This window comes from Podarcis raffonei, chromosome 7 (assembly GCF_027172205.1).
Source record: "Podarcis raffonei isolate rPodRaf1 chromosome 7, rPodRaf1.pri, whole genome shotgun sequence".
In the NCBI taxonomy this organism is placed as follows: domain Eukaryota; kingdom Metazoa; phylum Chordata; class Lepidosauria; order Squamata; family Lacertidae; genus Podarcis; species Podarcis raffonei.
This window is the reverse complement of record NC_070608.1, coordinates 65,246,800-65,262,098: the sequence shown is the minus strand read 5'-3', so window position 1 is coordinate 65,262,098 and position 15,299 is coordinate 65,246,800. Positions and strand designations below refer to the sequence as shown.

General features: G+C 41.9%; 1 protein-coding gene across 6 annotated transcripts; it reads right to left on the bottom strand.

The window, feature by feature from the left end:
- Window positions 1-1,036: 1,036 nt before the first annotated feature.
- FAM217A (family with sequence similarity 217 member A) lies at window positions 1,037-15,150 on the bottom strand. Of its 6 annotated transcripts, none has more exons than XM_053396982.1 (7): window positions 14,474-15,150; window positions 10,218-10,314; window positions 6,943-7,024; window positions 6,836-6,861; window positions 4,347-4,415; window positions 4,149-4,228; window positions 1,037-2,826 (listed from the first exon to the last, which is right to left on the bottom strand). In XM_053396982.1, the coding sequence occupies exons 1-7, from the start codon at window positions 14,722-14,724 to the stop codon at window positions 1,647-1,649; spliced, it is 1,785 nt and encodes a 594-aa protein (XP_053252957.1). In that variant the 5' UTR covers window positions 14,725-15,150; the 3' UTR covers window positions 1,037-1,646. The 6 variants fall into 6 exon arrangements, with proteins under 6 accessions (XP_053252957.1, XP_053252958.1, XP_053252959.1 ...); XM_053396984.1 differs by lacking the exon at window positions 14,474-15,150 and adding an exon at window positions 13,246-13,595 and having other exon boundaries at window positions 1,041-2,826; XM_053396986.1 differs by lacking the exon at window positions 6,836-6,861 and having other exon boundaries at window positions 1,042-2,826; window positions 14,474-14,560.
- Between the last annotated feature and the right edge of the window lie 149 nt (window positions 15,151-15,299).

Sequence of the window (15,299 nt, the reverse complement as noted above, 5' to 3'; positions counted from 1 at the left end):
GTACTGAGCAACTTTGATTTCTCCAAAATGTACTTTCAGTAATGCAAATTGACCATAGAAGATGTTTGTTGCTCAACACTGGTATAGCTCTGCACTTAAGAGTCTTCTATCAAGACTATAAGCCTCATCCATCCTGCATTCTAAACTGAGCCCTAGGTACTGAGACCCTTGTTGGTAGACAGCATAGGCTATTGCATGAAAGGATTTCCACAGCCAAATATTTGAGCAATCACCTAGTGGTGGTGGTGGTCAATGGAAGTGCCTGCCATGTGTGGTTTGCACCAGAAATCTACCCTCAAGAGCAGCTTTTAAGGGAAGGGGGGTTGTAGTGTGGGGGTGGGGAGAAATCTAGGAAATACCATTGCATGAGCAGAGTTCCACTTTTGCCTTCTTTTGATCCAACTCTAAATCTATTTTCCACCCAAAAAGTCACAACCTAGTAAACAATAATTCCATACTGTGTTTCGGCCTATATTTCTGTGACCACAACCACCTTTTGAAAGTCGGAATTTAAAAAGCAGTTTAAACAATTTATAACAGTGGATTTACCTAGAATAACCTATATGCAGAGCATGCCTACCACAGTGGAGAAGAAACTCTGGCAGAGGAACTGCTGTGTCCAAAGCCTGTTGACTTAACACCAGTCAAGCCAAAAGCTGAGGAAGGACGTTTCCCCCTACTCTAAACACCAGTGCTCTCCCCACCCCACCCTTCAATTTCCCTCTCACTGAAATAATTTTCCTCCTAGTTTGGAAGTATTTCAAGGTAGCTTGGGAGCCTGAAAATCCAAGGCCTCCCTCAACCTGCACCAGGACACCCCTTTTGTTCTCCCTTGTGTTGTAGACACATTGACAGCAGAGGGGGATTCTGTGGTCAAAATCAATGGGTCTCCAGTGATGGATCTCCCTCTGCAGGCAAAGGGGAAGAGCTGCTCTGATCTATCATCAACCAGGAGCCCACAGGACTACCGGTTAAATGGCTAAACTATACCGTTGCAAAAAAATAATCTGCAGTGGTTTCCTTTCCATTCTGGCAAATTTCCAAATACAAATTTATTACAAGTACACACAAAAATCCAGACCAGATACCTAGGTCTTTTAATCTAGTATGATATTATGTGTCCAACCAGTAAACCAGATGGCATTAGGATGACTTCAGATGGCTATAACCAAATTATGTTGATTTCCCCTTAGTATCTGATCAGAAGTATATTGCCTCTGAGCATGGAAGTTACGGTTTTAGCTTATCAATATAAAACTAGAGTAATCCTCTGAAGCCAATTATCAATGCATGTTTAATTCCTCATTTATCTTTTACACTTTAGAATCACACCAATAGCACAAGGACTGCACTTTATTTGCCTATTCAATTTAAACTTTTTTATATAAAAAAACCATCTTAACATTAATTTTTTAAAAAGATAAAGAATACTATGATTACAATTATTACTATATGATAGAAAGGTAGGAATCCTTTTTTGCTATCGGTTTCTTTGAAAATCTTACATGAAAATGTTCTCCCGGAAAAAATAAAATCTGATATTTTCATATAACACAGATTAAAAACTGGATACAGCTTTCCAAATCACCATTGCTCATTCCTTTTGCTCGAATACTAATGAATGCCTGATGACTTAGTTCAACAGATCATTGCTGGTCAGCAGGCGAGCATTTTTCTTTTGAAATAACAGGTATGGATTTTAGTTTACTCGTTAGCGCTCCATTTTTTCTACAAGGTTTTCGTTTTGTCCTTGGCTGCTTCCATTTTGAACTTTCGCTGTCAGGTAAGGAGTAAGCTACAGCTGCACTGGGTAAAAGCAACTTTGCTGAAGTTGTTTTGACAGCAGATCGAATTTTTTGTGAGCTTCCGGAGCATGACAGAGCTCTCCGTGCGGGTACATTTCTTGAGTCTAAGATTACTGGAGCTTTGGCGCACTTGTTGCACCTACTGCACGATGCTCGGCAGGGCTTTGTGGACGGCCGTGCAGGGGAAGATGCTCCAGAATTCCACTTACTATGACAGCGCTGGCAAGTGCATTTTGGCATGTCCAGTTCTTGCATGCAGCAGCCAAAATGGTGAAGATCTCCATCAAAACCTGCCTGAGGACATGAACTATCGGATTGCTTCAGTTGCTTAAACTGGTGTGCATCTTTTGAAAAACTGGTGCGGTTGTTAACAGCCATAGTGGGAGAAACAGTCTCTCTTGTCCTTTCTTTTAATATCGTCAAGTGTTGCAACTTCTCCATTTCCACCAGACGGGAAATTAGCTTGCAAAGTGATTCTTCGAGAGGCGGATTAAAGGATGATTTCCATTCATCAAATTTTGATGAGGACATTTTTTGTAAATCCCAGGTATTGTAAGGCGGGGGAAGAAAATCAGGGTATGAAAATGTATCACTCTCAGATGAAGAGGAAACGTCTTCCTTGACTTCTATAGGATCCGGTTTTAGGTTAACATTCACGTTTTTTAAATATTTCAGCAACTCTTTATTTCTTTTCTCATTTTCAGATATCTCTTTTTCTATTGAAGGCTTGTCCTCTACGTTGCCATTTCCTCTTTTCAAACTCGATCTGATTACAGAAAGCATGTCATCACTACTACCATCTGTAGCAGGATAAGCAGCAGAAGCAATGGCTTCGTTTTTTAAAAAATCCCCATCTCCATTTCTATTGCAGTTCTCCAAAGCTGCTTTCTGGGTTTCAAGATAAGAAACTGTGTGGCATCTCTTTATAAAAGACTGTACCAGAGGATTATTAGTGTGGATGAAGTTTATAGGAACATCACTGGAGCTAGACGGCATTTCCCCCAAACGTCTATGGAAGTCTCTGAGGGGGAAAAGAGAGAATATGGAATGGTATCGCATTACCCCTCTAGTGGACAATTTATAGAGCCAATAGCATCACTCATCCTGGATATAAAAATAAATATATTTGAAGCCAAAGTGCCTGGATATGCACCCTGAAGCAAGCCTTTAATGTTTTCAGCAAATTAACACTCAAAAGCAGACAGACCAAAAGAAGGCTCTAGACAAACAATAAGGTACTTCAAGCAGCCCATAACTGTTCTATGGAGTTCCTTGCAAATGGAAGCCGTAGAAGCTACTAGCATAGGATACTTTAAAAAGAGATGAGATAAATCCACAGAGGATTAGTCTATCAATGTCTGTTACCACAGGGGAAATGAAGCCAAATTTTAACTTTTAAGCACTATTTGGGAACAAATTAGGTTTTAGTGCTCCCATTGTTTCCCCCCCCAAAAAAGTAATTTTTATTGGTTTTCATGTAAATACAAGAATAACATATAACCACAGTAGCTTGTCCAGTGGTACATTAAGTTTCATATGCAGTACACAGTACACAAGCAATATGCTCCCATTGTCTTTTTCAAAAGACGGTGGTGGAGGTGCTCAGTTTGGATCAGGGCTCTGTGGGGGAGTGTCCAACCCTCTGCCTCCATTCTGCAGGAAGGCCCCCCATAATAAGCATATGGTATTGCAGCTGATACCTATTTTTAAACTTACTGAACGTGTTGTCTTTTTCTATGCTAAAGGAAGAGGGAAGTTTTGTAACTCACAATGGCATTTTAAAGGTCTAACAGCCTGTATTTCCATGCTTTGCTTTGCTGCATGTTTTGTGATTTTAAATCTCTTCTTGGTGTTCTCTCACCCCAGAGTTCTTGCCCCATACCTAGATCCTAGCATCCAGGTAATTCTCCTTTTATACCTATTTTTTCCTTGAACCAACAAATACTTTACTATCCTACAGATAGTAACTCAAGTCCTTTATATATGGGAAACACAGCCAGATGGGCAGGGTATTATTATTATTATTATTATTATTATTATTATTATTATTCAAATCAGGGTCACTGGTTCTGCTTTCTATGCAATTATTTAAGGTTTTTTAAAGAAACAAGTCACACATTCCAGGAAAGGGTAGCAGGAAAAGCATGCACAGAACAGCAGCATCAAGACACCATACAACAGGAGACAAATCAAAGTAACAAAGATTTGCAACACAGGAGTGCTGGTGCACAGACACCCTAAAGCTGTTGACAATTCCTTTTGCTAAATGAAGAAGTGGCTATCTGCTTATGTTGGACTGTTCTGTTCAGTTTTGTTTAAAAAGCTAAGAACACGTTTCTTTACCTGCTCACTGCCTTGTTGCCTTGATTATGTATATAGCTCCAGGAATGATATGGTGCTTGTCTGCAGCTATTTGGGCTGAGCTGAAATAAGCGGAACATTTAAAAACAAAATGCTGTTGGTATGCAATTCAGAACAAACACTGGAAATTCAAAAGTAAGTAAACTGGATTGTTAAAACATTTTGGCAAACTAATACTACCTGTGATGTCCTAGTATTTTTGGACAAGCTAAGAGCGGCCAGCTGTTCCATTGCAGCATTATAATGGTCCTGTAAAAGAGCAGAGCCACTTCAATATTTGTAAGGCAGAACATCATTTCTAAAGAATCATGCTTCGTGTTTTAATCCTAAAACTAACCTCAGACCTGGGACGCCGGTGGCACTATGGGTTAAAACACAGAACCTAGGACTTGCCGATCAGAAGGTCGGCGGTTCGAATCCCCACAACAGGGTGAGCTCCTGTTGCTCAGTCCCTGTTCCTGCCAACCTAGCAGTTCGAAAGCACATCAAAGTGCAAGTAGATAAATAGGTACCACTCCAGCGGGAAGGTAAACGGTGTTTCCGTGCGCTGCTCTGCTTTGCCAGAAGCGGCTTAGTCATGCTGACCACAAGACCCGGAAGCTGGACGCCGGCTCCCTCGGCCAATACAGCGAGATGAGCGCCGCAACCTGTCGGTCACGACTGAACCTAATGGTCAGGGGTCCCTTTACCTTTACCTAACCTCAGACCCACCTGTTGGACTGCAGAAATCCTAAAGAGGTTTACTGAAGGATTTGTGTGTGATTTTAGAACTGAATAAGACAAGCTGGCTTGGTAGACTTGAGGCACATACGGCCAGAAAGGAGCTATGTATGAGCAGCGAAGAGGAAGCACAGATTTCAAGCTATGTTGCTACTATATATTGCAATGTCCATCTAGTCTTTTACCTCTATTTATGCTACAAATTCAGATAATCTGAAATGTTTTCAACCATCAGAGGCCTTGGATAGACCCTGCTAGAGTCTGATCCAAATGATCACTTCTAAAATGAAAGCAAAATAAAGCTTAATAGGGAGTGCAAAGATGACAGCATTCAGTTGTCAAGGTGTCTCAAAGACGCAGAGCTAATAACTACCAACACCTACACCAACAGGGGTTTGTGGTTGTTGTTTTTAATGACTGTTAGCAGCATATATGTTTGAATGTTTGCTTTAATTGATTATCTGTGCATACTGAATTTATACAGCTGCCCATCAATAAATATTCCCTGGGTAGCTTCCAAAGAAACAAGCTAAATAATGGTAATAATACAATATACCATTATTAAAATCAACAACATTATAGTATTAAAATCAACAAGAATCAATAAAAGATGGGGAAATAATTGCAAGAGAGAAGGTATGAAACAGTCTAGATTTAAAACACAATTAAAAGGCTCAGATTAATATAAAATAGTCAACAACTAGCAATAAAAGTATGAAAGAAACGCAGTCATGGTTGACTTGCTGAATCATCCTTAGCAACCAGTGGATGCAGTTATTTCATCTTTATACACTACGGCAGAATTCTTCAATCTTGGGTTCCTACACGTTGTTGGACTACAGCTCCCATCAAACCCAAGCAATTTAGCTAATAGTCAGGGATAATGGGAATTGTAATCCAACATCTGTGGACCCACACTTGAAGAAGGCTGCACTATACGATTGTATTTCTTATGAACATCATGAGACAGTCGTTGCAACAGCAATCTACCAGTGAAAACTCCTGAGATTGTAACTGCACTGCAGTCAAAAAGCTGCCATATGTATTGTGGTTCTTGCTACATTAAAAGTGCAGCATGCAAAACTGGAGAAACAAGGGACAGAGTCGTGTGGGGTTTGGCACAACTGCCATTGCTGAAATCGCTTGTTGGCTTTTGTTGCCTGTGTGAACAGCTCCAATTCCGCATTTGCAGTGTGGAGTAGAAGAATGGGCTAGAAGTCCATTGTGGCTGTGTTGCTGAGTGTGATGAAACATCATGGGAGAGGTGTCTCCAGCTTATCCATCTCCTGCCTTTGGAAGAAGATGCTGCAGGAGATGGACTGTGAGAAATGTTATGGTGAAATGTCTAGTACCAAGGTGAAACTGTCAAGCTCCCTTGTTATTTTTATATGGTCAGGAAGTGAAATGTTGTTAATGGAATGCTATTGCATGAAAATGTTGGGGGGGGGGGTTGCTGTTATATCTGCTTGCCTTTTTAAATTATTTTATTATGAAATTGTTCTCTGTGCTTGTTGATTTCTGAGATGTTTACCTATTTTGTTTGTTGAAAGATGCTTCAAGCATGATTTTTTTTTAATGGCAGCATAAAAAAAATATGATGATGATGATGATCAATATCCCTGCCATGTTTTCCAAATAGAAGCAGCCTTAGATAAACATGTGAAGTGCAGTATTACTGTATATCTGCCAAGGTATTCACACAACTTCACTAACAATGCAATCCTATGTACAATGTCAAGTAGAAAGTCCCAAAATAAATAGGCATTGATTGAGCTGTATGGCAGACAGCTAAAACCTCAATTGTGTTTGTGAAGGAATTGGAAAAATCCTTCAAGGACTCACACCTGAATAATGCATACGAAACTTCCTTTGAAATAAGAATCATGACAAGAAAGCATAGGCTTCTTTAAAAATTATTCTTAAAGGATTGATGTTTATTTTGTTCTTACCTTATAAAACGCACCTGTAAGAACACCTGTAAAAGACCAAGAGTTGAGTTTGCTTACAAAAGTTGTTTTATAATTTCTCAGCTTATAGAATATTTGCACTTGCTCACCTTCTCTAGCAATCTTCTCTTCTGATGAATGAAATTTCTTTTCAGCAGAAAAATCAGATTCCAAATTACAGAAGTGTGGTTTCTGTAATGACATTTATCTTATGTTTCACTAACTGCATATATGGAGAAAGTGATATATATGTTGCAAATGAATCTGTGGGTGCAAGGCATCCTGAATTCTAGATAGTGCTAGAATTTAATTAAGGTTGGGATGTTAGAACCAGGGAAATAGCCAGACTCATGTGTATTTAAGGTGGACCCAAGTGTGTATTAGGGTGTAGTTTAAGAGGTGGGGTGGACCCACTGATAAGCCTGTAATTAGCATACGTGAGAGCTAATTCAGTCAGACAGATGTCTTAAATTGTGACCCCACCTGAATCCTAGGAAATTGACATGAGTTAGGTGCCAATTAAGTCAGACAAGCTTCCTTGAGATGATAGCCCGGGAGTGGGGGAACAAATGATTATGAAGTATCAAAGGGGCTAAGTGTGAAAAGCACATATTGGCTTCCTCCCTACCTCAGGGGATAAAAGCCAAGGGTTTAGAGCAGTGGGTTAATAATAATAATAATAATAATAATAATAATAATAATAATAATTTTTTATTTATACCCCGCCCAACTGGCTGGGCTTCCTCAGCCACTGTGGGCGGCTTCCCAAAAAATATTAAAATACTGTAATACATCAAATATTAAAAGCTTCCCTAAACAGGGCTGCCTTCAGATGTCTTCTAAAAGTCTGGTAGTTGTTGTTCTCTTTGACATCTGGTGGGAGGGCGTTCCACAGGGGCGCCACTACCGAGAAGGCCCTCTGCCTGGTTCCCTGTAACTTGGCTTCTCGCAGTGAGGGAACCGCCAGAAGGCCCTCGGTGCTGGACCTCAGTGTCCGGGTAGAACAATGAGGGTGGAGACGCTCCTTCAGATATACTGGACCGAGGCCGTTTAGGTTTTAAGGTTAGAGTTTAGAATGGCAGTTAGGAGTTAAGCAGTGGGCTGGACAGAGAGTAAAAAAAAAGGAGGATACTGATGTCTGTTTTGAATCTAATGCCATGACTATGGGAGAAGCCAGAAGTTATTGGATTATAATGCTGGAGATCTCTCCATGGTAGACTTAGGTTGCATATATGTGTAAATAAACCATGTATCATAAAGACACTACAGTCTCCACTACACCTCATTTTCCCAAGGAAACACAGACCCTGATGAGTAAAGCATGCCTGGAATCTTGCATCACTCATGGAGATTAAGGTGCTCTGTAACTCTATCACAGTTAAACTTATGTTTTAAACAGAGTGGGAACTGGTCGAGAATTGTAGTTAGGAGAAAACATATAAATCCGGACATTCAAACAACAGTAATAAACATTTGTTACTGTATCTGTTGTTCAAGTGAAATCATATACAGGTTTACACTGATGAAAGCCCCAATAAGGCTTATTTTTATGCAGGCTTGCTGAACAGGCAAACAAAATCCTGCTCCTTCTGCTTAAGATATGCATGGATGAACCTAACTGGGTTTTATTACCCAGTAAACTTCAACAAAGAAACACAATGCTATAAGAATTCTAAGGTCCCAAATATAAAATAAATGTTCAGAAATGTACAACGCAAACACATACGCAAGTATATAAGCCAAGTGTCTGAAACAGTACAGGAGAGCAGTCCTGAAACCACTTTGACTCTCCCAAATTGACCTCAAATATTTCTCTGCAAGGAGGAAGGAAACGGCAAAACTATCCAAAAGCCGTTCAAAACAATGCAACCATAAACATGGGGGGGGGGTTTTACAACAATACACTGTACAGGCAGCCCCATTTTACATGGGTGTAATGTTCCATGGCACCACATGCGTTGGTGAAATTGTGTATAAATGAAGCCCATTGAAAAAGCCTGCAAACACCCCATTCCACCCTTTTAGTGGCGTTCAGTGGCGTCTTTATGACATTTCCAGGTCATTTCCGGGTTTGGCGCAATGCAAGTATACATGGTCAAGCACATTTTGAATGCACATATACAAGGGGCTGCCTGTATATCATAGGTTTTCACAAAGCTCATGATCTAAAGGGCTATGTGTGAGGTTCTGTAAGCACACTGGGATTTTCAATTTTTTTGTCCTCGAAACCCAATTCTTGCAGCCAAAACAACAAGCTGGAAAAGGAAAGCTGATTTTGTCACCCACTGAGATCAGAACGGAGGTCAAGACTGACTGCAAGGTTTCCACTCATGGGTTTCAGAGAATTGTAAGGGGAGTACAGGCTTCTAGAACTTCTTTTCTGGGTAACATCATTTGGATAAAATTGCTATTGCGGGGGCTCGTGGATTTCATTCCACCATCACTATAATTTGTCCACTGCATAAAACTGTCTACGCAGGAAATGTTATAGGGAAAGGAAAATACCTACTCCCATGCTCAAGAGGCTAGCCTTACACATGCTCAAGAGGCTAGCCTTACAATACACATGTGTAGCTTTGTATCGTGCTTATCTCTGTAAGACGGGTGTTCCAAGAAGGACTGGCGTGGAATGAGATATCTTGCATGTTGCAACCTGGAAGTGTAGCTGCACAGCACCACACACCTTCTCCACATTTAGAAGACTCGATGTAAGAATGTTGTAATATTCACCCCACCCCCTCCTTCCCCACACCATCTAATAGTTCTTTCAAAAGAACAAATATGATGTCAAAGCCAGCATATATTCCACTCCAAGAGGTGAGGATGGGGAGCTCTGAGAGCTTTCCATGTCTGCAGCCACTTTGAACCAATAAGCAAATACTGTTCATGAAAAATCTAATTATTCTTACAAATGAAAAAAAAAGGTTAGTCAGTCTTTCTAATTATCAGTTCTGCATCTTTGAGACACCTGAGACTTGTAATTTGGGCCTCGTTTATTTGGCTCTTGGTTTGGTTTGACTGTTTAGAACCCTTTTTACCATCAATGCAAGATTTATTTATTTTTTTAAGTTAAGTCTTAAGCTGCCATTCTGAGTTTTTGACCAAGCACAAAAATACTTACAGGACAGCATTTTGTTAGTTACTTCCCATTTTTTGTTAACTTGTGCATATCCTTGGAACCTATCGAAAGACAGGCTTTTGTTGTTTTTATTCCACATTTGTATGGCTTTTCCTTGTAACTGAACTGAACTACTCACCTTAAATATAGGGATAAGAATGTATTATATTATTAATGTGATAAATTCATACCTACTTGGTCACAAGACTGGATGTGCAGAAGAAACATGGTTTTAAAGCTGTCTCTGTGACTAAAAGTTTAGTGTACCTGGCGAGAGAAGGTGCTGTTCCCATAAATGCCAGGTATAAAGTCTTCTTTTCCCACTAAGCTAGCAGACTTGTTGTTCTTGCTTCCCCTGACCAACCTAGATGCAGATTAGGAATGAAACAAAAAGATAAAGAAATCAAGATGGGCTAGGCAGAAAAGAGGCTCTCCCTAATGACAAACGGCACAACCAAGTCATATTCTGTGCTAGGGTTAGGATTGCCAAAGTCAAAATAAAAAAAGATCACCATAGAGTGATCTTGTGAACTGTCCACCAGAAAACAAGCTAATATTCATCTGGGTAGGCTTATGGGTATAAGAAAAGAAAACTGGGAATAGCAGAAGGATATACTACAAACAGCAGATGACAGAGTAAGGAGGGGTGAAAGGTCATATAGGATCCTGCTTCCCCCCCCCATGCTCTTAGAGTAAGGTTTGTTCCAACTCCAGCTAACACAGTAACAGGCGAAAGTCATTACTTCTTTTCTTTTTTAACAAATCAAAGTGCTGTGATTCAGGACAGCAGAGGAGAGAGTCCTTCTCCAAAAGATTACATTGGTGTGTGTGTGTTTTTAAAAAAAAAAGTTTGAAAAATAGGAGCAAGCATTCCTTTGGGGAGAGGCAAGGTCTGGCTCACAGTGTTTACTAATAAAAAAGAAAAGTAAAACATGGGCTGAGCAGTGACTCTCATGGGGCACCGTGAATGCACACATTAAGGAACTGAAATTAATAAAGCAATAAAATTAAAATTAGCATTTATTTAACAAAGCCAAAGCATATTGACAGAGCAGGATGACTTTTGCTGTGACTCCTAGTAGTTTCATAGGCACTATCCAATAGGTGACAAATGCACAATGACATTCCCATTGTCTGAGGGACTAGAAAAAAAAATTCTTTTATTTGGAAAGAGGTGCTTTAATCTTATGACATCAACGCAAATAGGTTGTCTAGAAGGACCTAGACCCGGAGTGATTTGATATGAAGAGCAGAAGGAAAGAGACATGAAGTACACAATAGGAATAAAAATCAGAAGAAGCAGATATGTTAGGCAAAATCAGGAAAAGAGATGCTGTATATGAGTGGTGGGAAAAGGGACTGAGGCTGTGTACTCATTACTGGCTTAAAGTGCAGCTAAATTGTTTTTTTCTCGATTCAGATTAAAGCTGGTTTGAGAGGGAATGTATCAGAATGCAGTACTTCACAAGAAACCATAGGATATATATGGTGGCTAACACTTGTGTGTACACCACTTCCCAAAACTGCATTGGGAGCACATTGGTTGCAGAATAAACTGGGGTATATACATTGCCTTATGGGATGCGGGTGGCGCTGTGGGTTAAACCACAGAGCCTAGGACTTGCTGATCAGAAGGTCAGCAGTTCGAATCCCCATGACGGGGTGAGCTCCCGTTGCTCGGCCCCTGCTCCTGCCAATCTAGCAGTTTGAAAGCACGTCAAAGTGCAAGTAGATAAATAAGTACCACTCCGGCGGGAAGGTAAACGGCGTTTTTGCGCGCTGCTCTGGTTCACCAGAAGCGGCTTAGTCATGCTGGCCACATGACCTGGAAGCTGTACGCCAGCTCCCTCGGCCAATAAAGCGAGATGAGCACCGCAACCCCAGAGTCGGTCATGACTGGACCTAATGGTCAGGGGTCCCTTTACCTTTTATACATTGCCTTAATCAGGAAAAGAAGAAGCATGAAGCACTAGAGTGCCAGGGAAACAACAGGGGCTCATTAATTTGCAGGTATTACTTAGGCTGGGAAAAGAATGAAAGGGGAAATAAGAAATGAAGAAGTGCTAAACAGCAATGCACATTGCCATTCGTAATGCTTTGGCTGTGCCTTGCTATTTGTTACCCATGCAGCCGCATTTCTAACAAGGCAGAAAGTGGAAGGCAATTTTGCATCAGACATGCACCCTAATCAATGCACTTTTCTTTCCTTTCTTTCCATCACTTGATCCCTTTGCAACAAATGTATGTTCCCCACATCTCCTGTCACATTTATACACATGGCAGGGAGACGGAATTAGCCACAGTTCCCACCGTGGGCGAGAACAAAATGAAAACCAAGCGACCTGGGGAATGCCAAACTGGTTTTAACCCTCACTTGAGGAGGGGAGAAACGTCCAGAGATGGGGTTTTTTGAACCCGATTCCAATCTGGAGGGGGAATGCAGACCTTTTCCAAGTGTCCCTATTTTCCAGGGACAGTCCCAGATTTACATAAGCCGTCCCCATTTCTGATTTGAGCTGGGAATGTCCCACTTTTCCTTTGGATATCCCTATTTTCATCGGAGAAATATTGGAGAGTACAGAATAGGACATCCCTATTTTCACTGGAGAATCGTTGGAGGGAAAAGACTCCCTGGAAAAGACCCTGAAGTTGGGAAAGATGGAGGGCACAAGGAGAAGGGGACGACAGAAGACGAGATGGTTGGACAGTGTTCTCAAAGCTACCAGCATGAGTTTGACCAAACTGTGGGAGGCAGTGGAAGACAGGAGTGCCTGGCGTGCTCTGGTCCATGGGGTCATGAAGAGTCGGACACGACTAAACGACTACACAACAACAACATGATGCCCCTATTTTCACTGGAGAAATGTTGGAGGGTATGGAATAAGAGTTCCCTATTTTCATTGTAGAAATGCTGAAGGTTATGGAATAGGATGTCCCTATTTTAATTGAAGAAATATTAGAGGGTATGGAATAGGATGTCCCTGTTTTCATTGGAGAAATATTAGAGGGTATGGAATAGGACGTCCCTGTTTTCATTGGAGAAATGTTGGAGGGGACATTTCTATTTTCATGGGCGAAATATTGGAGGGTATAGAAATGGAGCTGAGAAAAACAGGCTCCCTTGCCCTCCTGCAGGACCTACGGGCTGAGGGAGAAGGAGAGGAGAGCAAGAAAGGTGAGTGTTTTAAGCGCGAACTTGAGGCCGCAGCATCTCCCCTTGGGGAGGCAAGTGGCGCGCCGCTTCCTTGGCGTCGGGGCCTCCCCGTCCCCGCCATCCTTTTGGTCCCCCCCATACCCAGGCAAGCCCCCGAAACTCCCGCTCGTCTCCGAGGCGGCAGCAGCAGGAGAAGAAGCGGGCTCTCCCCCACCAGCCTCCATAGGGTGGTGCATGGCCTCGAAGCCAGGCAACGCCTTCGCGCTCCTCCTTCGGGCCCCGGCGCGCGTTACAGGAAAGCAGTCGCCATGGGAACGGGCCGGGGGGGGTCCTTCCTCCTCAGGCGCGAGGCGGCGCCTTGCTGGCCCTATTCCGGGCAGCGGCCAACTTCATGCTGCCTCATATCTAGCATTGCATTTTTTTTGGGGGGGGAGGCTCCTTCAGCCCCCCGAATTATCCTCTCCTGCCCCTCCTTTTGCACCGGCCCCTTTTGCATTTCTGGCATCTCGGCGTCGCCGCCCTTCGCGTTTGTTTGGACTGCAGTTTGTGCAAACCCAACTGCGAGGATGCAAGGGCGTCCAGAAGAACCAGGCTGCATTCGCTGACTCTCCGCCTCTCTTTCCCTCGCTTTCTGTGTGCGCGCAGGCCGCAGTTATTTGCAAAGGGAAATGGTCGCCTACTTCAGCCTAAATTGTCAGAGGAAAGCATCTTTCCCCTGGGGGGGGGGGCGGAAAAAATCTACATCGGGTAAATCGGAATGGTTGCATTCGTGTTGTGTTTTTTTTAAGCAGCTTTTGCCCTCCTTGTTTTACATTAGCAGTTTCTTGCATGCATGCAGAAGAGGGCACGCGCTTGAGTCGCCAAGAAGTTAGGACCGAGCGACTCGGCGGCTGCAAACCCGCACTCGGATCCCATGCAAAAGTTTTGATAGCGGTCTAGCAAATGCAAATGCAGTTGATGCAAATGCAGATGAGGCTGAGATGCATGGAAAGAGATGGTGTGTGTGTGTTTGATGCAAATACAGTTGAGGCCCAGGTGCTTGGAAGGAGATTAACACTTTCTCTTGACCCCGAGGGATAAATAGCAGCAGATTGTGGGGAGGCGTTAACAGAACTAAGTGGTACTGATGTCAGTAGGGGCTTACTTCCAGGTTAGTTTATGTAGGATTGGAGTCGGAAAGAAAACTGGAAGAGCCAATCAAAAGATTTACTGCAGCAGGCGCAGCTTAACCTTAAGCATGGCCAAAACAAGTGTTGTTGCTGTTTTGTTTCCTTTGTTCAATTCAGAAAATAATGCCACAGAAACTCTCTACCATATTTTAGTTCTAAAGACCCACACATTAAAGCCTTTTCAGTATATGGAAACTTACATGATAGTATTACCAGAACAGTGCAGATCCTCTTCAATATTAGCTTTACTGTATTGTTTTCTCCGAGAATAAAAACCTGGGTTAAAAACATGTGGCGCGGGTAGCCCGCATTCTATGTTTCTTCTTTGCACACAGCTGAAAACCTTTTCATTGGAGTTCCACTTAATTTTATTGCAAGCAGAGTTGCCACTTGGTGAAGGGAATGCAACGTTTGTTTTTGGTAGATAAAGCGTTTGTTGCTTTAATGTCATAGCTAGAACACCAGTGACTAGGAAAACAGCATTCAAAAACAAAATTATATTTTGAAGTCAGTTTAGCTAGTTATCCTTATGTTTAACTATAGGAAATGCTGTCATTAAAAACCCTACGATATGCACGCTCATTTCATACCACATTGTGGCTCATATTTGTAGCGAAATGTAAAAACGTTCACTTAAAAACAATTCTTTCCTCATAGCTTAGAAATGAGAAGAAACCAAAGCCGAGACTGTGGAAATATGATAAAACTGAGCATTGCTAGAAAAGCTACTTTGCTGTCAAAGTTCAGTGAACTCACGGTTTTGATCTAGGTACTTCTCTATGAGCCCTTTGACAGCGCTTAGCGTTTCGGAATTTTCATGTGTCATCAATTGCAGGGCATTGTGACTCGCACTCAAACTACATCTTGTGCAGCGTTCTGTGATTCTTTCCTTTCCCCCAACCCATTTCCGTCCAACCCATTTCCCCTTGCAAATTAAAAAAGCAGCCTAAAGAAGAGGATCTGAACTGGAAGATAACCATGAGGGTCACATGGCCAGTATGATGATGTCACAATATCACATATCAG